The sequence below is a fragment of the Pleurodeles waltl genome, chromosome 1_1 (genome assembly GCF_031143425.1).
Source record: "Pleurodeles waltl isolate 20211129_DDA chromosome 1_1, aPleWal1.hap1.20221129, whole genome shotgun sequence".
In the NCBI taxonomy this organism is placed as follows: domain Eukaryota; kingdom Metazoa; phylum Chordata; class Amphibia; order Caudata; family Salamandridae; genus Pleurodeles; species Pleurodeles waltl.
In genome coordinates this window covers 59,552,125-59,579,552 of record NC_090436.1, presented here as the reverse complement: position 1 = coordinate 59,579,552, position 27,428 = coordinate 59,552,125, and the positions used below count along the sequence as shown (strand labels likewise).

Genomic DNA, 27,428 nt, shown 5'->3' with positions numbered 1-27,428 from the left:
TGGCTTATTATGGGTTGAAATGCCTTTAGCGCTAGAAATACTGCCAATAGTTCTAAGTGATTTATGTGAAACTGTTTTTGGTGAGTGTCCCATTGTCCTTGGATGCTGTATTGATTGAGGTGTGCTCCCCACCCTATCATGGAGGCATCTGTCGTTATTACATATTGTGGCACTGGGTCTTGGAAAGGCCGCCCTTGGTTTAAATGTATACTGTTCCACCATTGAAGCGAGGTGTATGTTTGGCGGTCTACCAACACCAGATCTAGAAGTTGACCCTGTGCCTGTGACCACTGTGATGCTAGGCACTGTTGTAAGGGCCGCATGTGCAACCTTGCGTTTGGGACAATGGCTATGCATGAGGACATCATGCCTAGGAGCTTCATCACCATTTTGACTTGTATTTTTTGTTTTGGATACATGGTCTGTATTACATTGTGAAATGCCTGAACTCTTTGTGGACTTGGAGTGGCAATCCCTTTTGCTGTGTTGATTGTCGCCCCTAAGTATTGCTGTGTTTGACACGGCAGAAGGTGTGACTTTGTGTAGTTGATTGAGAAACCTAGTTTGTGGAGGGTTTCTATGACATACTTTGTGTGTTGTGAACACCTTTCTAGCGTGTTGGTTTTGATTAACCAATCGTCTAGGTACGGGAACACATGTATTTGCTGCCTTCTGATATGTGCAGCTACGACTGCTAGGCACTTTGTGAAAACACTTGGCGCAGTTGTTATTCCGAATGGCAACACCTTGAATTGGTAATGTATCCCTTGGAATACAAACCTTAAGTACTTTCTGTGTGAAGGATGTATCGGTATATGGAAATATGCATCCTTTAGGTCTAGTGTTGTCATGTAGTCTTGTTGTTTGAGTAGTGGGATTACGTCTTGTAATGTCACCATGTGAAAGTGATCTGATTTGATGTAGGTATTTAATGTTCGGAGATCTAATATAGGTCTCAGACTCTTGTCTTTTTTGGGTATGAGAAAGTACAGAGAGTAAACTCCTGTTCCTTTCTTACTAATTCTATTGCTTCTTTTAGTAGCAATTCCTGAACTTCTAGTCCTAGAAGATCTATATGTTGTTTTGACATATTGTGTGTTTTCGGTGGGACGTTTGGAGGGAATTTGAGAAATTCTATGCAATAACCATTCTGGATATTTGCCAGTACCCAAGTGTCTGTTGTTATTTCCTCCCAATGTTTGTAAAATTGGCTTAGTCTCCCCCCCACAGGTGTTATGTGTTGGGGATGCGTGACTTGGAAGTCACTGCTTGTTTTGAGGGGTTTTGGGGCTTTGGAACTTCCCTCTATTTTTTTTTTTAATTGTGCCCCTCTATATTGCCCCCGAAAACTTCCCCGCTGATATTGGCTTTGATAAGTGGGCCTTGCTTGTGAGGTTGTGGCCTCTGTAGGTTGACCTCGAAACCCTCCCCTAAATTGTGTTTTGCGAAATGTGCCTCTGCTTTGTGGGGAGTAGAGTGCGCCCATGGCTTTTGCGGTATCAGTATCTTTTTTGAGTTTTTCAATAGCAGTGTCGACTTCCGGCCCAAACAACTGCTGTTCATTAAAGGGCATATTCAGCACGGCTTGTTGTATTTCCGGCTTGAATCCTGACGTACGCAACCATGCGTGTCTCCTAATCGTTATTGCAGTATTTACTTTCCTTGCAGCTGTATCTGCTGCGTCCATTGATGACTGTATCTGATTATTGGAGATACTTTGTCCTTCTTCTACCACTTGTTGTGCCCTTTTCTGGAACTCTTTGGGTAAGTGTTCTATGAAATGCTGCATTTCGTCCCAATGAGCTCTATCGTATCTTGCCAAAAGTGCTTGTGAATTGGCAATACGCCATTGGTTTGCTGCTTGTGCTGCAACTCTTTTACCTGCAGCATCGAATTTGCAACTCTCCTTGTCTGGAGGTGGTGCATCTCCCGAGGTATGAGAGTTTGCTCTCTTGCGAGCTGCCCCAACGACCACAGAATCTGGTGTTAATTGCTGCGTAATATAAACAGGGTCTGTTGGTGGTGGCTTGTACTTCTTCTCCACCCTTGGAGTTATGGCTCTGCCTTTTACAGGATCCTGAAATATTTGTTTGGAATGTTTTAGCATTCCCGGGAGCATAGGTAAGCTTTGGCATTGGCTATGAGTGGAGGAGAGTGTATTAAACAAAAAGTCATCCTCAATTGGTTCTGAATGCAAGGTGACGTTATGAAACGCAGCTGCCCTTGAGACCACCTGCGTGTAGGATGTACTGTCTTCAGGTGGCGACGGCCTCGCAGGGTAACAGTCTGGGCTGTTATCTGATACAGGAGCATCATAAAGGTCCCATGCATCAGGATCATCTTGACTCATTGCAGTATGAGTCGAGGATTGCATCAGTGGTGGAGTGGCTACCGGTGACGTGTGCATTGATGGTGGTGGAGTTGTTTGTCTTGCCACCTTTGCCTGTGGCTGCTTGTCCTTTTCTTGAAAGGCAAGTCTTCTTTTCATTTTAATTGGGGGAAGAGTGCTTATCTTCCCTGTGTCTTTTTGAATGTGGAGCCTTCTTTGAGTGTAGTCTGGCTCAACAGATTCAAGTTCCTCTCCGAACTTATGTCCTTGCATCTGGGAGGACAATCCCTGTTCCTCTGTGTAGGAACCTGTTTTCGGTTCCGAGGCTGGATGTTTCGGAATCTAAATCTTTTCGGTCGCCTTTTTGGGCTACGAGGAAACCTTCTTTATTTTCGGCGTCGTGGTGTCTCGGTGCCAAACCGTTTCGGTGCCACTGTCTCGGTGCAGAGTCTGCTCGGAGCCGCTGTCTCGGGCCCGAGATTGTTGTGTGGCGGTATCTCGACCGGAGTCGGATGACTTCGCCACATGCATGCCCTTTTTCGGTGCCGATGATCGTCACCTATTTTTCGGGTTGAGCCATGGCCTGTTGGCGGTGGCGTCCCCTGGGCTTTTGTTGTCTTCTCGTGAGTTTTATGTTTCGACGTCTTACTCACGGTTTTCGGCGTTTCTTCGGGATCGAGCTCGTCCGAGTCCGATTCGTGGATGGAGAAGGTTTCTTCTTCCTCCTCGAAACGCCCTTGTCCTGTCGGCGCCGACGCCATCTGCAGTCTTCTCGCTCTTCGGTCTCTTAATGTCTTCCTCGACCGAAAAGCTCGACAGGCTTCACAGGTATCCTCCTTGTGCTCTGGAGACAGACACAAGTTACAGACCAGATGCTGATCTGTATATGGATACTTGTTATGACATTTTGGGCAGAAGCGGAATGGGGTCTGTTCCATCAGCCTTGAAGAGACACGTGGCCGGGCCGACCAGGCCCCGACGGGGGGAATCGAAAAAACCCCGAAGGGCCACCGGAACTCTTCAAAAGTCGGTGTCGATCTGTTGTAACTAACCCGATACCGAACGCAAACAATACCGTCAATTTTTCCGAGATTCTAACTAACTTTCCGACCCGAAACACGGAGCGAAAAGGAACACGTCCGAACCCGATGGCGGAAAAAAAACAATCTAAGATGGAGTCGACGCCCATGCGCAATGGAGCCGAAATGGGAGGAGTCCCTCGATCTCTTGACTCAAAAAGACCTCTTTGAAGAAAAACAACTTGTAACACTCCGAGCCCAACACCAGATGGCGGGATGTGCACAGCATGTGTATCTGCAGCTACACATGCCATCGAACATATATATATATATAAACCCACCAATGAAACAGGGGAGTGACTAGAGGAAGAGCCATGTCTTCAGTTTCTAGCAGAATTCAAGAACTGAAGAGGCAGTTCTGATGTGCAGAGGTAGGTCATTCCAGGCCTTGGGGCACGATCCAGGGGAGGGATAAACATAAGAAGAGAAAGGCAAGCACTCAAATGAGTAGTAAGCAAATAAGAGTAACAATAAAACCAACCAATGGTAAGCAATAGGTGGGCTATACCCCCAGTTTGTGGTAAAGTCCATAAGAGGTCCTTTGGAACCAGACAGTTAAAAGCTGCCTGGTTTACAAGCCCTTAAAAAATAGCAGATCTGGGCCTCCAGGCCCCTTCAGGCCTTCTAGTGAAGCCTCTGTGTGCTACGCAGCAGCAGGCTGGGAAACCAAAGAAGCGCTATGTTATAAAGAATAAAACTTGAACAAGAAAGCAACTTTATGAAGAACCCACTATGAAGGTTCATAAAAAACAAAATATTAAATTAAGGTTAGATGACCTAAAGTAACACATCTTTATAGAAAATCCTTAAACAGGATTTACATTTAAATCGCACACCTATACCAGCCCTATCTCAAATTCCAGAATACCTGAAGCCTAAATCTAATCATTATCCAAACAATGACCCCAAGGGTCATCATAATCCTCAACCCTACAATAACTAACCCTAAGCACTACGCAAACCCTACTGAAACTTCTAACAGAGATAGAGAACGACTGCCAACCCTTTACTTCGAAGTCACATTGAGTCTATTTTTACCTCAAAGAACACATCCTTCCAATAGTTATTTAATTTTTGTTACAGGGACCTAAAAGCTTTTCATTGCAGAGAGTTCCTCAGAATTATATTGCTTCCTAAAGCTTTCTTTCTAGTGACCTAGTCCCAGACAAGAAGTGGATAACCTATTTACATGTTTTATGTCATGTGGTGTGCAACCTCTCAGTCCAGCATACATAAAGTCGACAATTAAAGAAGTCGGAAAAAAAATCATAAAAAGAAAAAAACCATTCCTAGTGGTAGAAACAAAGGATATGCTAGACCAATTCACCCGTAAAAAAAAAAAAAAAAAAAAAAAAAGAATGTGCTGTAACCCAAGTCTCATCAATCACTGAAAAATAATGAAATCATCCATGAGCAAAGGAGGAGGTGAGTTAGTCTGACAAGTGAGAGCTGCACCCAAGCCCCTGGCACCTCTTTTTCTCTGTGCTTGACATAGAAATGCTCTTCAGTGACTCACCCCCGCCCCCCCAAAAAAGGCACTTCATAGTTATGAACAGTCACCCCCTTGCAAACACACAGGCGACCACCCCGACCCTCATACCAGGAAGGGCGAGGGCACGCTGTGCTCCGAGATGTCGAAGTAGGTGACGTCGACAGGTAACGTGGCGTGCTGCGGGCAGTAGGACCCACTGGCTCCAATCTCAGCTGTGAAACCTTCGATTCGCCCCGACGGTGCAAATCTACCTTTTAATATTGATTCCTGAAAAAAACCCAAAACAGCAGCATTTGTAGGCACACTTTGTTTCGAGATTACTTTTTTGGCACAATGAAAAGATTCAACATAACAATTCTGACATGAGGTTAAACAACTTATTCAATTTCAAAACAATTCACTTGTCCGTAGGTTACACCTAAATCCGTGCAGAGGTTGCTTAATACCCATTGGCTTTCATGTTTAGGCAACAACCCTTGCAAGTGACAAGATAGCAACAAGACTAACCTTACCATTGAAAGGTGCTAACTGACATTGCAGTCTGTTCCTTTCAATTTATGTAAGGTAGGTCCACTGCCTAGATACCATATACAAACATACTGAATGAAAATATGTGTTGTGGTGTCATCCTTGGATGGCTTTTGCACAGCTTTCAAGACACACAGAGATTAACCTCTTGGTCGCCATGGTCTGCAGATATTCTAAGGGACCTGATTCTTCTATCCTCTTCTGTCCTCCTTTTAAATACTACTTAGGATATGAATGCCACCTGTGAAAACTACTTGGATTTTGCAAGATGTCACTAAAGCAAAGTTTCAACTCTCAATTTCACAGTCTTCTAGTCAGGATATGTAAACCTTGTATGTACAGAATCCATACCACCTTACATTTATTTTCTAAAGCTGTGACGTCTTATTGTAAGACAGGGATGAACCATGTGTGTGGGTTTCTATATTTTGAGACAGAAATAAATCTTCAGCTGGGGTTTTGGTAGATGTTGACTTTCATTAGCCATGGTGATGGGATGGTGGTGACATAGGACAGCTCAGAAATCCCAAGTCTTTTATTCTGATAAACATTATTCCCTTTTTTTACTGCATACGTCCAAAGTTCCCAACTTCTAAATAAAGCATGTGAGTGGGTGGCAGCGTGGCCACACCTTGATCTGGATCTCTGTAAGAAAGTACCCTCTTTCTTGGCATGGTTACCCCCATTTTCTGCCTGCTGTCAGTATGTCTGACTGTGTTTGACTGTCTACTGGGTTCCTGCTAACCAGGACCCCAGTAGTTTTGCTCTCTCCTCCAAATTGTACCTTTTCTTCCCACAACTGTCATACTGGTCGCCCCAAGTAAGTCCCTAGTATATGGTACCTAGGTACCCAGGGAATTGGGGTTCCAGGGGATCCCTACGGGCTGCAGCAGTTATTCTACCACACGTAGGGAGCCCATGCAAAGGGTTCAGCAGGTCTGCCATTGCAGTCTGCGTGAACCAGGTGCACGCACCCGGTTTCACTACAGGTCACTGTAAGTCACCCCTATGGTAGGCCCTCTCAGCCCAGAGGGCTGGGTGCAAGTATCTGTGTGTGAGGGCACCCCTGCACTAGCAGAGGTACCCCCAGGAACTCCAGCACCATTTTACTGGAGTTCGTGAGAGCGGGGACGTCGTTTTATATATGTACCGGACATAGGTCACTACTTATGTCCACCTACATAATGGTAACTCCGAACTTGGGGATGTTTGGCATCAAACATGTCGGAATCATACCCCAATACTGTTAGTATTTGAAGTATGATTCCAAGCATTGTGGAGGCTCCTTAGAGGACCCCCAGCATTGCTACCACCAGTATTACAGGGTTTCTCTGGCAGCCCAGCTGCTGCCACCCCTCAGCCAAGTTTCTGCCCACCCGCTGCTTGACCTGATCAAGCCTAGGAAGGCAGAAGAAAGGATTTCCTTTGAGAGAGGGAGGTAACATCCTCTTCCTTTGGAAATAGGTGTAACTGGCTTGGAAGCCACTGGTTTTGCTTTGAAGGACACATTTGGTGCCCTGCATGCATAAACCAATTCACACCGGTTCTGGCAGGAAACTGGACAATGGAAAGGGGAGTGACCATTCCCCTGTCCATCACCACCCAGGGGTGGTGCCCAGAGCTCCTCCAGAGGGTCTCTGGGTTCTGCCATCTTGTCTCCAAGGTTAGCAGGGAACTCTAGGAGCATCTGAGTGGCCAGGCCAGGCAGGTGACATCAGAGTTCACTCCTGATAGATGCTTACCTGGTTATGTGACCAATCCCCTTTCAGGGCTCTTTAGGGTCGCTGTCTTGGGTGGGTCCTCAGATTCGGCTTGCAAGATTCCAGCAGGACTCCTCTGAAACCTTTACTTCGACTTCTGGCCTCCAGGAATCTACAAGCTGCAGATCCACGAGGAAGACTCTTCTGCAACATTGTATCCAGAGTTCCTGCCAGCTTTCCAACAGTTTCCTCACTGTGCATCCTCAGAAGACTGCAACTCTTCATCCTGCACAAGAAGAAGGCATCTCCCTTGGAGTGAAGGAGTCACTTCCCTGCAACCGCAGGCACCTATAACAAGCAACAACCAGCTACGCGGATCCCCTCTCCTGCTGAGCTGTATGGATCCTGCATTACGGGTAGTGGTCCGGAGTAGTCCTCTTGGTCCTCTCTGCCAGCTGTCCATCTTTGGTGAAGGTAAGCCTTTGCCTTTCCATGCAGGACAGCACCCCGTGCACCGCATCTCTTGCAGCTGCCATGGCTTGTTTGCATCTCCTCCAAGGGATCTTCAGGTGACGTGTAGCTCCAGTCCCCAGCACTCCTTCCCGCAAATCCCAGCCTCCTGCGTGGTTCTCCTGTGGCGTGAGGTCCACTTTTGTAGTGCTGCGTGGGATTCTTCTGTGACTTCTGTGTCTCCGTCTTGTGGGTGCTTCCTCTGCTCCTGGGGAGTCTCTGCGACGCAGAGGGTCCCCTGTGACTCCTCCTCCTGGGTTAAGTCCCTCTGGGCCTTGCTGGTCCCCGGCAGCATCTCTTTGCCACTAACTGAGAGTTTGCCTTAGTTATGGGTTGTTGGTGGAAATCCTTAACCGACACCACTCTACAATCTTCCTTCCGGCGTGGGACATCTTCTGCATCCATCTGGAACTCTTCACTGGCTCCTGCAGTGCTGACCTGTTCTTCAGAACCATCGACCAACTCCTGCATCCACAACTGGGTGGGTAGAACCTCCTACTTCTCCTGTACTCCACTATGACTCTTAGACTTGGTCCCCTCTCTACACAGGTCTTCTTTCTTCAGGAAATCAACCACTGGTTTTCTTGCAGTCTTCTCTGGGTGTCTTCCTTTTCTTCTTTTCCTCTATTTTGGTGGTTTGGGGAAAATCCACTGTTTTACTCCTGCATTCCTGGTCGCTGGTGTGTGTGTGGGGAGGAGGGTGGTGTACTATGTTACTTACCTTTGGGGTTTTGTAATACCCCTAGCTCCCCTCTACATTTTACTTACCTAGGTGGGGGTACCTTCTTTGCATTCCATTTTTTAGGATATGGTTTGTGCTCCCCCTCGGGTCACAATTGGTTATTACTGTTGTACTGTTTTCTAAACTTTCTATGCCTATTTCTGATTGCTGGTGTATTACTTACCTCCTAAAGATGGGGCACCTGTCTGGTGATTTGTGATAATTTGTGCCAAAAATAAAGTACCTTTATTTTTGTAACACTGATTGTTTTCTTTCATGTGTGCAAGTGCTGTGTGACTACAGTGGTATTGCATGATCTTTGCATGTCTCCTAGGTAAGCCTTGGCTGCTTATCCACAGCTACCTCTAGAGAGTGAATTGTAGGCAGTGTCTAGAAGCCAGGCTAAGAGGGAATACCTGGACCTGATATAAGGTGTAAGTACCTTGGGTACTCAACGCATACCAGGTCGGCTTCCTACAATCTCAGAACCTAATCGCAAAGAGTGCATAAGAAGCTTGTCTCTACTTTTCTTGCATCTTTCACCAGGGTCAGCCTGAGACAGAAATTAGTCCTGGAAGCAAAATAAAATGTATCCCATTACCAATTAGATAGCTAAAATAGTAGCCCACATTTGCAAATCAGTGCAGTAGTTTTGAATGCTGCATGCATTTGTACTTGCTGCAGACAATGTTGGTGGCAACAGCTAGGAAATCCGGAGTAAAATCCGGCCTACCAGACCATAAAACTAACCATGAGCAACCAAATAACAGACCCAGACACTGACCTGTCAGACCAGTCCTCCAGACATTGCCACACTGCACAATAGGCTATTCTTGCCTGTCTTTCACTCAGTACGCAACAACGGCCTAAGGCACGATGCCTTGTTGTACTTACACACTGCACTATTCCAAGCGCCCTCATGAGCTTCATGTGTCCATCCAAAATCATTCTTTTACAGCGTGCGCACAGTCAGAAGGGATCACTATCTGGCATATGTTCAGTGGCCAGGTTCTATCTGAGTATAAAGATGAAGTGACCAGGCTGCTCATGAAGCAGGACAATGGACTTTGATTTATCTCTCTTCATGAGACACTGTCAGGCCAAAACAATATACCTGATTCAAAAATCTTTGATCTCTTGCCTCAGAGCAGCACAAAGGATGTCCTAATCCATAGGATGAGCTCTAACAAGCTTTGCGAGCTGCTGGATCTTTTAATTGAAAAGGAAGCCCCAGGTCCGAAGCACCATAATCAGTCATATCAAGTAAGGTGGTAAATACAAGCTCTAAAGGCAAATAAAAAAATAAAAATCAGACATAGGCTTGCGGTCAGGTGGTATTAGATCACACTTTGTTCTACGGGAACCTGATGGGAGGCAAAGTCTTTATACAGGATCCAACAGTTAAACAGCACCTCAGGTTGATATTGAAGGCCCATCTATTTTACTTTTGGTCCCTCAGCACTCAGTTTCTATATCTGAACAGTGAGCTTGTGCCAAATAGTCACTCACAGAAAGGATCCTGACAGTGGTGTCTTTGGCATGCTCTAAGACCAGCAGAGGAAAGTGCAAGCCGTACAAATTGTTATACTTCATTCTTTAACCATGTTCCTAAGGACCTGGTCTTTAGGAGAGTGTTCACCCGGTGTGATCCTGGACATCTGTTCCAACAGGTTCAGAGTAGCACACAACACACTATTACGATCAGACCTGAGAGATCCCTGCAAGTGACAGAACGTACCACACATGATTCTATGGATCCAAGCTATTGCTTTTGCTACAAGCTAATTTCCAATATGCACTTCTCAGACAAAGGGGGTTATTCTAACTTTGGAGGAGTGTTAATCCGTCTCAAAAGTGACAGTAAAGTGACGGATATACCACCAGCCGTATTACGAGTTCCAAAGGATATAATGGACTCGTAATACGGCTGGTGGTAAATCCGTCACTTTTCCGTCACTTTTGGGACGGATTAACACCTCCTCCAAAGTTAGAATAACCCCCAAAATCTGGTACACTTTTTATATAAGCAGAATTCAAGACACCAGCCTGAGTACTGCACTGAATTCAAGGGAACAGTATTCACTTGCTCTGATCTAAGCGCAAGGTTGAATGCATTCTACACAGATTTCAGGCACACGCAAAACAACCTACACTTTAGCTTTTCAAAACAACACTACATCACAAGGAGGTAATACTTCGGTTTTTCCTCACAGAACTCAGCTACCTTTCCAATCACTCATTGATTCTGTCTTTGCTTTCTTTCAGAGTGAATCGCAGTCTTTAAGCTGGTCCATGCTAAACAAATATAAAAAACAAACCTACATAAATCTTGTGACGCTTTATATATTAGGACTTTAGTTTTTAAATGTCACAAGATCAGAGTAGCTCAGCTTCCTGTTTTTTGCAGCATTAACCTTTACTCAAGCTAATTTTTGTGTAAGTTATTATGGACACTATTAAAGCTGGATGTGCTGGCTACATAACATGAAGTTAATCTGAGAGTCTTTAAAACTAGGCATCTCTATCATACCACTCACACAAATGGTAGTGCCCCACACTTGCTCGTTTGGACCCATTTTCACTTGGGCATGCACAATATCAGGTTTTAATAGTCATCATGTTCTTTTGTGAATTACCCTATGGTTTGTGTGGCAAAGTTAAAAGGTAAGAATGACCATGCAACGGGCTGATGCTATATGGTGAAGGTCACTTCAATGGATCGTGACCATTTAAGTGACAAATAGAAGTACCAGTCCATCCTTCCAAAGGGACCCTTTAGCCATATTGCCCAGGGTCTGCAAGGTAGGATGTGCCATTTTGTTATTTGACATCAAGCTCTTTTGTTTCCGGTACCTTCAATTAGAATCTGAGATGCTTGATACCACGAAGGTAGAAGGAAAGAATTAGGAGTTTAATAAGTCCAAACAGTGGTTATATATGTCCCCCCCATGAGAGACCACACCCAAAGCTGCATCTTCAGAAACAGAATAGGAAGAGAGGAAGGGACTGCTCTCAAGAAAGGGCAAGATCTGCTTCAGAACTGTAATGAACAGACATGCAATAACTAAAATCCATAGCAGGGGGTGGCTAGCAGCTCAGGGTGTAGGATGCATTCTCCCGGCTCAGGCCAGGTCAGCTACCATCCCAGAGTATCAGTACCCCTCTACCCCACCTCCCCACCCCACCCAGCCTTTCCAAAAACAGAAAGAAGAGTACCACCTCCCAGAGACTGAGAGATTGTTACATGCAATTGCGCCACTGGCTGTTAAACGCTAGAAACAAGAAAGGCGGCAAGGGAGACGTCACCCCTTTTGAAAAGTATCTCCTCCGTGCACAGACTATTTGCATGCATTCTCCATCATATATGCCATACTCCATACCAGGCCACCCTCTGATAAACACCCTTACCAGCGAGCCTGGGAGAAGGAGGTAGGTATCACACTGGACCATGGGCAGTAGTCAGAAATCCTGACGCAGGCGACTAATGCTTCACATTCAGGCAGGCAGAAAACCAAACTTAAGACATTCTATTGGTGGCATTACATTCTGACCCATCTAGCTAAAGTAAAGCCATAGTTCCCTCTGCTGGAGAGGATGTGGGGAGGAGGAGTCACTTACACACATCCTTTGGTCCTGCCCCAAGATACAACCCTGCCGGACCTTGGTCCTCCCTACTATAGAACAAGTTATGGGCTCTGACCGCCCCCCCCGTTGTGGGGGTATGGGGTGGTGATTCTGATGGGTCCTCCAGTGCTGGGGGCCTACCCGCTGTATGGTTCCCTGGATAAACTTACATCCCACCTCCTACTGGTGGCAAAGCAACTCATTCTAGGCCTGTGGGGCCAGCCAACTCAACTGGCTGAACACAAATAGATTGAGCACCTGGTGGATCCTAAACATGGAAAAGTTGTCAAAGCTGGCACGAGAGGGTGAGGAAACTTCCACCAGGCAACGGGAACGCCTCTCACACTACTTCAGTGAACATTACAGGGAGCTGTTGTGCCTGAAGTGTCTTCAGGCACGGAGACTCCTTAGCCCCTCCAAGCTCAAGGACTGATACACTGCAGTCTGTCAGTGTCAGAGACCGTCTGGATCCTGACATGGTTGGCAATGAATTCTAAGAGGCCTACTTCATAATGGAAACAATGAACATTTCACGTGGGAAGGTGTGGGCTGGGGGAGGCAGGGCAGATGGTTTGTGGATGGCAGGGGGATATTCTTAGGAGTTGTTTGTACTTGTGATGGCTAAGTCAACTTACAATGCTTTCCCGATGTTTGAACACAATGTCAAAAGGTTAATAAAAATGTATTCAAACTTGAGATTTAAACTGTTACTGCTGATCTGGGCCTACTGTGCAGGGACCAACAAAAGCTGTAAAACAGAGTCAAAAACACTGAAGACTCCATCAGCGAAATGCACCTGGATGCAGCCTCAGTCCAGATGCAGCTACTGGATCTAATGGAGACAGTAAAGTTTTTTAGAACATAAAGCAGAAGACTCAGAAGAATACAACTGCAGCAACAACATCAGTATTGGCTGTCTGACTGAGGGCACTGAGAAGGCATACATAGTATTGTTCCATGAGAATTAGATAACAGTAATGTTGGCTTCGACTTTTGGTCCTCCACGTCTGGAGTCAGCCAGACTATTGCACTACTGGGATAGAAACATGATCCTACAGAAAGCCAGATTAAATAGGCCCTTCAAAACAGAAAACCTGTGTGTGCTCATATTTCCAAACTATACAGCCACTGTGCATTTCAAACTAGCTTCGTTCCTGGAAGTCAAGAAATCTTCGAGGGAAGAATGGATTCAATACATGGTGCTAATACTTGCCAAGCTGAAGTAAACATCAATATTCTTTTCTAAACTCCCTGAAGCCTGGGACTGTCTCGAGAAGTGTAAAGCTTGAAAAGACAATGGGACCTGGCAAAGACCCAAACATCAACGAAGAAACGTAGAAAGGGGCACGGATTACGGATTTAATGCAGAACCCAAAAATGTCCCACGAAGCAACAGTGGAAGGCCGAGAGGACAGTTTACCGGAACGTGGAGTCAGTCCACAAAAATAATCTGTGGCCAGTTACAGGTATGAAGGCTCAAATTTAGAGAATCTGAGGGCATACCAGCTGTAACACAGCAGAGAGCAGATGACTACGCAGCCACATGTAGAGTGAACTGGGAGCATGTGGTGTAAAATGTGCTGCAATACAGCAAAATGAGACAACCTGTAGCCCTAAAAAATGGTTGGTGAGGTGGAGAGATTTGGGACCATTACATCATCCACACAATTGAGGTAATTCTAAGCAGGGATTTTTGGTGGCCCGGCTGAGTGGAGGGTCCTTGTAAAAATGGGACAGGCCAAGACCCCTCACAACTCCTACCTGGCGATAGAGTCTGTGGGTGGGATACAATTTAATAAGTATCATGTTGGAAAGTTTTGGATGCGCACTGTTGTGCCTCAATCCTGGGGAATGAGAGCTGTGAATTGCATTGTTCTGAGTTTTGGTGATTCCAACAAACTGGCTACAATAATTTAACTGCTTGAAAATGGAGCATTGGGTCAAACAAAATGGGAAACAATGCTCTTTAGAAACTGGGTGGCGGTGTTAGTATGTTGGGAGAACTTGCTTGAATAGCAGAGTTGTAATGCCCACATCAAACAATTAAACATTCTACACATGGAATGTTAGAAGAATGGGTTCCGCCACCAAGCAATAAAGATTCATGCTTACCTAAAGCCACAAGTGATTTTTCTTCCAAATACACACCGGATTGAACAAGAGGAGGCCCAACTACAATGCAGATGGAGATACCAATAATTTTCTACGGCTTTCTCTGGCTACGTCAAGGGATCCTTGATTTGGGTTTGCCCCGTGATACCCTTCAAGGCAATACAAATAGACTTGCCAACAAGGGGTGCTATGTGCTGGTATGCCACAGGTCAAATGGAAACTAGGTGACACGAGGGAGCCTCTATACTTAATTTTGATCAATTCCAGTTATTTGGTATGGTCTCTGCTTGATTAGCTAACTGGCCTCAGACCTCCATGGTAACTTGGAGAGACACTGTGTCTTAAATCAGACTCCATTCCCACCCCCCCATAGCATCCTAAGTGATGCTCATTTTGTCATCCTTGAATGGAGGAACTGTTTTTTTCCAGGACTGGGGGGCATGAAGCTTCGATGGCAGATATGAACCAGGAAGTGAGGCTGCGAAGTGCGAGAAGACAGAACTTTACGCCTGTGGAACTGAGGACTGGGCAAGCCGAAGAAAAGATGGACAGAATAAACAGTCTTCAACTATCTCCAAGCATCCAGCTGCTCCTCAAATACATTACGGCTCGTCCTGCGCATGTGCACTCCCAAAACATTCTACGGTAGTGGAAGTGGGAGGGGCCAATACACCACCTCTTCCTTCTGACCAAAGACACAATAACAATTAATAATATGGAGGACAGTATAATTGATATAAAATTCAGTCATATAACTAGACTTCTTTGCGGTGGTGACTCGCTTGTCCCGGGCGTGACATAGGGGAAACACCGTCATTTAGCTGTATAGCTCTGTGTCCTTTGAATCTGCGGGATCTAGTAGAATTGCCCATCTTTCGCATGTAGGTGTTTGTGACACATATGTAGACACAACATCTTGCCTGCCATTACCACTTGGATTTCCGGTCATTGGAGTGGTCCTGCTTATCAGTACTTCCTTGGTGCCTTTCGTTCTCATCGACCCTACAATGAGTCCATCATGCATCATCTACTGCGTTGATATTGTTGCTCAAAGGTGACGCCCGAATTCCTCGCGTGCACAACAAGGCAGCTGTGCCACTAGAAAATAAATTACTGGTATTCCACTATAACCCTTCACTTATGCAAATTAATTCCATCCCCACATTCATACTTGGCACGGTGGACGGTATTTAGTGTCCTCTTTGTATCCTTTTGTCGATTTTCTAATCCTCACCCAGTATCCTTTTATGAACTGGGTTTTTCTGACAAATGAACTTCGTATAAGTGGGATGCCTGATTTTTTATATATTCTCTGTGTTACTGTGAATTGAAGCACCTGTGACGCGTGGAATTTTAACCCCCACGTACAGGACAGGCAGGTTTAATTTCGAGGCAATGCGTAACTGTAGGAAAATAAGTTGCAGCTAAATTTTGATTTCTGTGCTGCTAAGCTCCCTTATTTCTGTTGCTAAATTTGGTAATTTCTGCCGCAATATCCTGGGTGGGTCTCCTAAATGTACACTTAAATAGGTCATTACCAACACATTCGGCCGTGTGGCCTTTGGGAGTAGCAAAGGGTTTCTTGCAATGGCTCTCAGCCTGTGGGATGGTGGATATAGGGAGGGATAGTCCTATTCACAAGTGCATGACCTTCATGCCTCTCTTGATCATATTCTGAGATCTGCACAACATTCGCCGCATATCAGGTGGAAGGAACCCTGTCAGACTACGAACTGCTGATTCTTGAAACTCAACAGCAGCCACACCAATGCCTAATTGGCACCTTCAGAGGACGGGTCCTGGAAGACACTGTGCTCTGGGGAATCACAGATGTAACTACCAATTATTTTAATGAAAATCACAGCATGGCTACAAATCCAGTCACTGAGTGGGAAGCATTTAAAACAGTGATGAGGGGTCACTGGACTGGTAGAGTTGTGGGAGAACAGCAGGCAGTCACCATGGAATTAAACAGAATGGATGAGTCCATGTGGCAATTGGAAACCGAAGCAGTGGGAACCCTTGCTAAGAAGCAGGGGTTATTAAATTTGCTGGAGAGGTTTGCCACTGTGGTGTCTCGACTACAGGGGATACTCGGCCGACACATGCAGAAGGAGCAAGATCGGTTCACCTCTGTGTGGTTAACCAGATGGCCCTCCCACTATTTTGCGATCACTCAAATTCACAATACATCAAGGCAGACATTCCGGGACCAAGTTAGTATTACCATGATCTTTTGCGAATATTGCTTTAAAATGTACAGGGCAAGTGCAAAGGATTTTGCTACCCAAACTGTGGACTTCTTAGGCCGGAGGATGCTACCAGTAGTCACAGATGAGCCTGTTGCATTATTAGAGAACCCCATAACAGAAGGAGAAATTAAACAGGCCTTGGAGCTATTGGTAACCCTGTTTGTATGGACTGTATGCCTGCCAAATTCTATCACACATACACTGATATTCGAATGCCTCATGTGTGTAAGATGTACTCGGAAGCCCGGGATATGGGTAGACTCCAGGACTCTACAAGTCAAACACTGATAATCTCGATCCCTAAATCATGCAAGAGACCCAGTCATCCTACATGCCCATGTCAATGTAAACTAAAACTTTGAGCAAAGTATTAGCCTACACTGGCACAGGACATCGCTAATACATAGGTACGAGAATGGTTTCACATCTACAGGAAACACAGCCACTGATATTAGACACCTCGTGGGAATGATTGCCAGAACGCCACAGGATGTGTGACCCGGTGCTGTAGCTCTGGCAGTTGATCTAGAAATTGTTTGACGCCCTCTATTTGTGAATTTCTATTTAGGGTCCTCAGACACATGGCTATGGTGCAAATCCATCAAATGGATTAGGCTCCTGTACTGTAGTCCCAAGACCAGAGAGATAAGGGTTGGGGTAATTTGTTCCTCATATCCAATGAGGCAAGGCTGCCCACTCCATTCCATGGTAATTTGCCTTGGCCACAGAACCCTTTTCTGAGGAACTGGGAAAGGAAGACCGAGAGAGATGTGTTTTTGCAGGATGGGCAGCATGTTCCATCATTACATGCAGACGACCTGGCAATATTTTTGAGGAACAGGAACAAGAGCCTAGAGCCCACAATGAAGCATCTAGGGAAGTGTGGCGGGTTATCTGGCCTCTATGTTAACTGGCTCAGAACATGAGCTTTCCTCGTGGCCCTGAATAGGCAGATGGGAAAAGAGGCGCATTTCCTCAGCAGTACGTTCTCAGAGGTGAACACTGGAAGAAGTTTACTCACTGACAACAATAGCTAGATTCATTTCATTCTGGGAGGCTGACACCAGGAGAGGTTTGTTTGTGACAGTCAGTACCCGAGCAAGTCTTTTGCAGAGCACAATCCAGAATACAAACGCACAGACCCGCCCTCACTTGATACACAAATTAGCCAAAAAAAGCTTATTAAATGAGTAAATCAGTACAGTAACAATTCATTCTTCAGAGTGGGGAATACTTGTGGGAATGGGGTGTGGGTGGAGATGTTAAGGAGTCATCTCCCGGAGACGTCGATACCAAGAGCAATACATTCTCAGAGGCCAATATTCTGATAATTTCTTTCAGAAAGTTGGAGTGTAAGAGCCCTCCTGTAAAACTGATTATTGTAACAGAAATTAAGCACCAAAGAGAAGGAAAGGAAAATGTTACTTACCCTGAAAGCATCTGTCCGTAGCGCCTCCTAGGTATGATGGCCTCATGCATCGCCATAGTCCCCAATGCTCGGCTCCACATGCATCTGTTGCAGGAGTGCCTCTGGACGCAATGATCACAAGCAGAGGGGCATTTGGAAGAGATAGTGTTGGTGAAGGCCAGCGCCCATCGTTCTTCTGTGTGGTCTAACAGCCTTTCACAAACCCTGTCCCACGGAACACCAATACCACTGACACATTTCAGGCTGGGGGCACATTTACAAGACAAGACAATACTGGCAGTGCGGTGCCATCAATACCACGGGCACCACATAGACTACTTCAAGCTCCTGGCCATATGCCGAACTCTCGAAGCATTCTTTCAGGCCAAAGTAGTCGTCATCAAGACAGACCAAAGGAGAAGTCACCGTGCATCTTGTGACTCGAAAGGCTTCTTTGAAGAAAAACATCTTGCAAACCTACAAGTCCAACATTACGTGGCAGGAGTGGGCAGAGCTTGTGTATCCCAGTGGTAAACCATGGTCTGAGGTTTCGTTACTTGGATGAACTAAATGTTGAGAATTTCAATCTCCTTTTTGGACATTACCTCAAAGTTCCCGAGCAGAGACCGGCTGATGGAGGACGACGTCCAGGATCCAGAGGGAGGTCTGCCAACCGTGCCTTTCCGGAGGCTGCGAAGATGTCGCCTACGAAGGAACACAAGAAAGAGATGCATCTTTGTTCAAGCACTCGCTAACTAATCATGCTGTATTCCCTGCTCAATCTACTGTAACTAGTACAGCATATTATACCAGAAGCCTTGAACTACACGGCAGCCTTTATATTTTAAGGTAAAGCCTTTTAATCTGAAGAAACCCTTATACCCAAGGTGCAACATTCTGATAGAATAGGCTATACTTTTGATTCACATCCTTTGGCAATCTCCCACATATAGACTGTTTCTGAGGACAAAAGCTGGCGCTCTTATTGTGCTGACAGCTTCCTAAAAAAAATGCTTTGACATCTGGTAGTAGGGCATCCATCTGAAATGAAGGAATTATAGTACTGTATAGACTGTAACCCGCCTAGTCATGTGACTCAAGTACATAAACAGTAAGATAAAGTTTAAAGAACAGGACTACTCTAGGGATTTACAATTTGAACCTGATTTAATCCTAAAGTTAGTAAACATATCACTGACTGAGTGGTGTGGGTTTAAGGACTTTAACTTGTGCTAAACTGGAAATCTTGTGCCTCTGTAAACCCGCCGTTGAAGTATGATTGGAAGACCATATTTCCTTATCGAATCTGGAAAAGGTCTCTTGCAGGCGAGTACAGTAATGTCAGTGTATGGGGCAACATGTTTTTAAATTTAGGAGCAAGTTTTCGCTATGGGCTTGGGCCTCCTCATTTCCCCTCCGCCCCTTCACGTTTCTTCTGACCTCCTTTCCATCATTTTGTTTGATAATTTCTATCATAAAGTTATTGCTCCTTATAAAATCATCAACCGTTGTATTTTTGGTGGTGGTGGGGTAATCGTGTACTTTTGAAAACACCCATTTTTTTGAAAACTTGCTTACAAACTTACAGCAATAAAAATGAATTTAAAAGCACCCGAATTATTCAAGGAACAGCATTTCATATATCCCATTTGCCTGTCAAGAAATGTTAGCTTCACTGCTTAAGTGAGGCTTAGTCTTAAGAACGAGCAACAGTGTACTAGGAGTACCAGCACGGTGTAAAGTTTTGTCAAGGCGTTGCAGCTGACATGTCACTGTCCTATGCTAACTTGGCCACTTTTTAAGCCTCCTACGATCTAAACAACAAACAGCACATGCGGATCTGTTTTTGGAATGTTAGACGCTACCCTGGGTGCCGTAGGCAACGAAAGGAAAATCTTTAGGAAGTGAGGAAGGACACTTACGATTTTGAGCGAAGCCCACTCTTCAGCCGTCGGCTAACATTAGTGCAATCTGTTGAACTCTAGCAAGAAAGAAAAGAGAAAGAGATGGTTAGGAGCTGACCTTCACCTACTTAAATTTGAAGTCTTTACCAATTGGCCCTGGGAGGTGAGATGACCTCATCGAAACAAAAGCCAGGCTGCTTACCATGACGTGGTCAAGACCTTGCCATGCCATGACACTGCGGCATTTTCCTCTCTGCAGGGATTATCTTCTACCTTTTCAGTTCAGTACCCGACACCTCATGGTAGCGAGGTGTATGCCCCACTGCCTGGTCAGAGCACAGAGATTGAATCACACCGTTCCTCCTCTACCCCTGGTCCCACCAAAATGCCCCACTCTCTACAAAGCATCTCAAGGCCATCTGTCTGATGGACCTCTAGGACTCCCAGGGCCAATCCATCTTCTTCCAGTCTCGCAAACATACTACATCCATTACACGAGTGACACTACCCTTCTACGTCATCCCCACCCCGGAGCCTCCCCAGCAGGGTCCCTTATTATGGGAATGTGTGACTAACCTTCCACGAGTGAATAGCTTTAACACAATGATAATCTCAACCCAGGGGCAAGGTTTGGGAACACCACCTGAGGTCAGGATCACTTCAAATTTCAATTTCAGGAAAAGATTTGAAAACCTGTTTCATCAAGGGGCACCCAAGTAGGCAGCCATTGATCACTTGAGACCACTTTGGCTCACTGGATCTACTCTGAGAACACATACTATGTTAAACATTATTATGTATCATACTCTGTATCATACAGTGATCCCGTGCTTGCACCCAGTATAGTTATCAGCCGAGCAAGCTACACTTAGATAATCAGACCAATGTGACCTAAACTTCAAAAGGGCAGCCAAACGCAAGTAATGCAAAGAAACCCAATACAATAGATGAGACAGAGACACACGCGCACGCGCCCGCGCACACACACACACACGGACGCACGCACGCACGCGCACACACACGATGTAATCTTCGAACTGTGGGAGAAGATATCTCATTGGTGGCTGCATTGACGACTAGAGGTGGGCACGAGGCTCTGGTAATTTTGGGTAGCTTGTCTTACTCAACATATCCAATTGTATCTCAAAGTCTACAGCGTTTTACCCAGGCACCTGCCAAAATGTGCAAAACACTGTAGCGTCCAGAGGATCTAACAACTTACAAACGTAAATGGGAGAACATAAAGGTAACGATCATCCATTTTCTAGAGCTTTCTTGCCCGAGGCTCCCTGTTACCCATTAAGTTCCTTAATCCTTCAGACTCCCTTGCTTAATATATATTGTTAATTTCGTACGGTGGGTTCACTGTAAATAAAAACAATACATAGCCTAGTTTTTGGACCCCACACCTGATCTTCCTTAAAATATTTGGGATGCTTGCATTGTTTACAAGGTACACACCTGTTGTGATAAACTGAAGTACGTGCCCCATGGACTGCATGTGCCAACACCACACCGTTTTTTAACTTTCTTGCAATGTTTACCTTTTATTTTATATTAGGGAAAATATATGTAATTTTGAGGTGCCTTAGGAAATAAATGTACGATAAGCGTGCTTGGCATAAGAAAGTTTGAAGAGCTCAGTCCTACTGATATCTCGATCATCAGCTTTGCTTCCCCACCCCACCTACCATGGTAATGGCACCTTCTACCCCAGTGTCTAATATTGCCTGACAACTTTACCCAGAAAGACATTTAACTACCGCTGTCTTTATTCTATGTTACAGAAGTTTAGGGATCAGGCAGCGTGGGTCAAAGATTCTCGCAACTTACTAACAAGACCAGCTGCATGTCTACGAAATCCATGTGCTCCAGAGCACTGGTGTCAAGCGGATACCACTTATGATTGCGCTTAGAAAACCAGCTTCGCCAAGAGACGCCGGGGGCTTTTATACCAGGGTGAGCTCTCCGCAGGCAGAGTCCCATGACGGCAAAACAGTGGTATCCGAACAGTGCGCAGGGGCAGCGTTTCTAGCAGCTCCATCTCTGACCAGGTATCCGACTCCAAGGGATGTCAGTCCAGAGTGCAGTGGAGACTGGGGCAGCAGAGGCTTTCTGCTGACCCTCACGAGGCATTGTGCCCTCCTAAAAGGAACAATGCAGAGCTGCATTCATGCCAATGTTTCTAGAAACCATCATAATGGCAGCAGAGCGCCCGGATGCCCTCACACCACCCAACCCTCTCGGCTTTCCGCACAGCTAAACTGTGACAAGTGGATTTTTCTGGGGATTAATACAATGAGAACCCATTACGGCAGATAAGGTCCCTGGAGGACTGGTGCTGATGGGGCATCGCGAATCCAATGGACCCTCATGCTGGGGGAACATGGCCATCCCAGTGACCCTCAGATGACCAGTACTGAGGAGACACGATCATTCACAGTGAACTTGGGTGAATGGTTTGGAGGGGCATGGCATCACTATTACCAGTAACCTAGGAGAACTGGTGCTCATGGGATAAGTCATCCCTAGAGGAAACATGGCCCTCCCAGTGACCTAGGACGACTGACTGATTCCGAGGGAGTACCAGTATTCCCAATGATCTCGGAGTAGTGCAGATGGGAAACACCTTCACCAATGACCTCAGATTTCTGGTTCTGAGTGGGCACCGCTCTTATCAGTGACCTAGGAGAGCTGGTGCTGGTGGGAAAAAGACACCCCCAGTAACCTCACAGGACTGGGGATAATAGTGCAAGCAAAGTCCAGTGACTTCCAAGGACTGGCGCTGCCGGGACATGGCGTCCCTATTTAACACCTAGATGACACGTGCCAAGGGGTACAACTAATCACAGAGGTGTTGCTGCAAGGCTACCCCAATGACCATGGAAGACCAGTGCTGATGGGACACAGATAATCCCAGTTACATCAAAGAATTGGTGCTAAAAGTGTGCAAGGAGAATTAGTGTTCACGGGACAGTTATTCCAAGTGCAAACTGTGCACAACAATATTACATAACCCTTAAACAATGTTCCTAATGGGATATAGTTACCCCAGGGCAATATTTCCTAGGGCAACGATATCCGCAGTGACTGGGAACAATGATGCCCAGAGTTACCTCAAAGGACCGTGCTGATGGGACATACCTATTCTCAGTGACCAAAGCCTAAACTCACTGCTAACGGGACATAGCTTTTTCAAAGCCCTCAGTGTACTGGTACCGACAATGAGATTTCGGACCTCTTAGGAGAGGTGCTGATGATACAGAGGAATCCCCAGTGACTTTGGACAACTTGTGCTGATGGGCTATGGCTACAGCAATGACCCAAGTGGAGCGGTCATTTGGGGGCACAGTTATTACAGTGACCCAGAGGACAGTGTTAGAGGTTCACTGCTACACCCAATGACCAATTACCTGAACGTCCCATTACAGGAACTTGTGTTGCTGGTTCGGTATTTGATCTTGTAGACACATACAAACTGGTCTTGGCTGCTTGGCATAGACAGATAGAAGCAGGCACTAGGCACATTAATGGCAGCTATCTGGGCCGCATTAAAACAGTTCTTGTCCAAAGTGGCCCAGGGGGAAGAGCAGCAGATTGTTCCATTGACTGGGCCCAGAGTGAAGAAACCTCAGCTACTGGTATGTGCCTTGAAAAACTGCAAGGTTTTGTTTTTTTCAACAGAAATGGCTTTGAAGACAACGGAATTCAGGAACTAAAGTGCCCAGTTGGTATCTGGCAGAAGAACAAAGGGACTCTGCCATAAAGGACCTGGCAAGGACTAGAATGACAGATACATCTTTACAAAAATATACTCAAGTCCATAACACATTTCCACTTTGGGTCTCAAAAAGGGGGAGCAGGTTGTCATCGTCTTCTATTCGTCTCCAGGATTGGGCTGCCAGATCATGGAAAGGTGGCCAGTGGCTCTACGCCCTTGGAGCTATCTAAATTTTAAAGGTATGATTTTTTCAGAAATCTTTTTTTTTTAGTATTTCAGATATTATAAACATTTTCACAAGGCACTTTGTCATTACAGTTGTACCAGCACAGCAAATGTTTACAACAAAAGCACCTGACATGTAACTACAGACAGAGCCTACATGTGCTTCTTCATTTACTGTGTCTACAATGTTTGTCGAGCAGACTGCCTAAGTTGATGATCGCCTTTGTACCAGCAGTCAACTTTGCCCTAATTTTCGCAGAGGTCTTCCGCACAATACAGAAACAATTCTACGGATGCCTGGTTGGTCTATTGGCTAGTCAACCTTTCTGTCAACGAATCCTCCTTGTCTTGCCTTCGTGTGAACAGACAATTTATAATTGGAGATTCCGGAGTAACAACAAATGTAAATAAAGAACATTCATAAACAATGGAGTGTACGGTCTTTCCCTATTGTATGACAATGGTAGTGCGGTGTCCCCTTATATGGAGAGAGGTTCTCAACGTTGTTTGCCTGCTACAGTATGGCACCTACCCGCGGTGGATTCCCCATTGCATAGCGAGCGCCATACCTCATACTGAGCTGTTTGAAACCGAAATGGAATACAAGAGGGGCATTTCAGCGAGCTGCACCCACTACTTCCTACGTCTATTACACTCCGAGCTGACCTGTGACTCTAATCCACCCCCACCATCTGGAATTGCAGGGTATGTTAGTGTGCTCAGCAATGGCAATGCCCACTGCCTGTCTGTGAAGGTTGTGGCCAAATCGCATTCCCAAGCCGTGCGCAGTGCATCATTCTCTCGCACCGAGTGAGTTCTGAGCGCTTCCGTAAACCATTTGATCAGGTGTCTAGCCTGGCCCATCACCTGCATATATAGTATGAGCAAGTGAGTCGGGGGAGCCGATGTTAAATCTCCCCATTCTTTTGATAATGGGCGAAGCAGTGTAGAGTATAATAGAAACTGTCCGGCAGGGAGGCCCAGATCAGCAACCAGAGTATCAAATGGAATCAATTCTCCCTCCCTATATAGGTCGCCCAGGGTATGCAGATCTGCATTGTGCCAAGCCCTCAACTCCGTCCCGGTTATTGCTCCAGAGGCGTGCCCAAGAGCACCAGAGCCGGGTCACATGGGACGGTCCCGCTCGTGAGTCGCAAAGACCTACGGAAGCAGCTGTGGGCCACCCTGAGAAGAAGCTCCTCCGGTGGCGCAGAGCACGCAAGCGGGTGGAATAAACTCGCAACTCTCGACAGAGACCAGGGACCCGCATTGGTTGCAGTGTCCGAGAGATGGAGTCCCGCAAACCATCTGGACACCCACTGGAGCTGCGACGCTAGGTAGTAGTGCTCCAGGTTGGGAGCCGAAAGCCCACCCTGTTCCAGCAGCAGATACAATTTCTTAAGTGCCACTCTACAGCGCCCTTTGTTCCAAATAAATTCTCTTAGCTTAGGTTCCAGCTCCCTGAAGAAACTGACCGGCACATAGTGTGGAAGGTTGGTAAAGTAATTTAACAGTCATGGCAGCACAATCATTTTCAGAAGGGCAATTCTGCCTGCCACTGACAATGGCAGTGTTTGCCAGAAGGAGTCTGGGATCTAATGGAGGACACCGCCCTTTTAAGGTTCCCATCAAACAGGTCCTCTTTACAATGATAGTCTTGGATGCCTAGGTATCTAAACGTGTGTGGTTGCCAGGGGACTACCACTCCAGAAAGATGCAGCTGCGGGTCTCGGAGTGCAGGATCAACGGGAAACAAACAGGATTTCACCTAGTTGACCCGCAGCCCGGATAAAGAGGCAAATTGCTGCAGTATTGTCCCAACTTTTGGAGGGACTCGGGTGACATCCAGAAAATACAATAAGAGGTCGTCAGAATACAGCGACACCGTGTGGACACCATCTCCCAATGGAATGCCCCAATGAGGGCTACGACTGCGGAGCATCTCAGCTACAGCCTCCATGGCAAGAGAGAACAACAGCGACGAAAGGGGACAGCCTTGCCTCTCTGCACCTCCACCGACTCCGAGATACCTCCACTCGTCTTGACCCGGACTCGGGGACTCGTATATAACAGTTTGAACATGCAGAGAAAGAAGGGGCCAATGCCAAAGTGCCTCAGCACTCCAAAGAGGTATGGCCATTCCAGCGAATCGAAGGCCTTCTCCAGATCCAGAACCAAACAGCCCGCCCTTGGCCACTCCTGTGTCGAGTAATGCATAATACGGAACAGTCACCTGATATTGTGCGATGTGTCCCGCGCAGGCACGAAGCCGTTCTGATCGGCATGTACAAGGTCCGGCACCATCGGCGCCACTCGCACCGCCAGCATCTTGGTTAGTATTTTATAGTCGGTATTAAGCATCGCTAACGGACCATACGAGCCAAGCTCCAGTGGATCCTTCCCAGACTTAGAAAGAGACACCAACAGCGCCTCATCCTGTGATGTCGACAGCGAGCCCCTCTGCACCAACTCCTCATACACTCAGCAGGGAGGCCATCCGGGCCAGGAGTTCTGCCCGCTGAGATGTTGTGGATGCTAGCCCGTATTTCGGAGAGCTCAAGTGGCTCCTCTAGTGTCAGTCAGGCTAGCGTAATAGCCGAGAGGTATTCCGCATAGGTTTGACTGCCTGGCTGCGCAGACGATTGGTAGAGGTACCTATAGTGGCGCGTAAACTCTGCCTGTATCTCCAAAGGAGCGTAAAGTATTGTGCCCGACACTGAGCGTATTTCTATGACTGGGCCACTCTCTTGACCGCCCCTGGTTAGCCACGCCATCAGTCTACCCGTCTTGTACGCTGACGCACGAGTTTGAGCCGAGTGGGCAGCATAGTTTAGGCAGCGCAGCCTCTCCAATAGAGCATAATGGTCCCTCCTCGCCGCCGACAAAAGTACCTCCCCCCCCCAGATCCCCACGCAGCCTCACGCTCAGGGCGCAGCAGAGTTCGGTCCACTCGAGTAAGCTCATCTTCGACAGAGCGTCGCTGACTCCACTGCGTTCCCATACAGTGGCCTCTAACAAAGACTTTGAAGGCATCCCATTCCACCAAGCCGGAGGATGCAGTGCCACTGTTACGCTCAAAGTATTTGGGGATTACCTCCACTAGTGACGCTCTGAACACTGCATCCTCCAGAAGCTCGGGTCTGAGTTTAAAGGTATGATTAGGCTATAGCAACCCACCTAAATATCAATACCAGTATGCAGACCCATAAATGAGGTTCTCGCAACCTAACTGAAAACAAAAGGAGTCATATTGGCTAGCAGCATTTTGGTACCGGTTTAGTTTGTCTTGACTGTTAAAGGGAGTCATTTGTAAGAATAATTACGAGAACCAAACAGGGAATTACCAAACAACATGGGTGTTCTCCATGACCTTGGAATGGTGCAGGGGCCACAGGGTTTCCCTGGTAACCACACAAGGAAAGAAGTGAAATCAAATAAATCACTCGGAAAGGTAAAGAAATGCATAAAAGGTCCATACAAACAGAAAGGAAGCATGAAAGGAATGACTTAATGAACAAGTTACTTACCTTTGGTAACACCCTATCTCAGTGGTTCCCAAACTGTGACCCGCGAAGCCTTCTCAGGGGGTCCATGACTGCTTAGAACATTAAGAAATATTAACAAATATTGACAAATTAGGCCCCCAGCTGCCAGTAATGATTCAGGCGGGGGGCCCCAGGATTCCAATGATGCTTCAGTGGGGGTCCCTGGGTTCCATTAATGTTGTTGTGGGGGTCCACAGGAATCAAAAGGTTGGGAACCATTGCCCTATCTAATAAAGGCTCTATTCTAGCTGCAGGTTCCTTACCTTAGAATATTCCCC

At 46.3% G+C, this 27,428-nt stretch overlaps 1 protein-coding gene across 3 annotated transcripts in view; it reads right to left on the bottom strand.

Annotated features, from left to right (window-relative positions):
* Positions 1–27,428, bottom strand: part of ATOSB (atos homolog B) — a 316,423-nt gene that overhangs the window by 57,392 nt on the left and 231,603 nt on the right. For all 3 annotated transcript variants that reach the window (XM_069212482.1, XM_069212498.1, XM_069212490.1), the window contains 3 exons: positions 19,678–19,736; positions 18,361–18,460; positions 5,009–5,167 (listed from right to left, as the gene is read on the bottom strand). In XM_069212482.1, the coding sequence (XP_069068583.1) occupies positions 5,009–5,167; positions 18,361–18,460; positions 19,678–19,736 (318 nt within the window). The remainder of the gene's footprint in view (positions 1–5,008; positions 5,168–18,360; positions 18,461–19,677; positions 19,737–27,428) is intronic.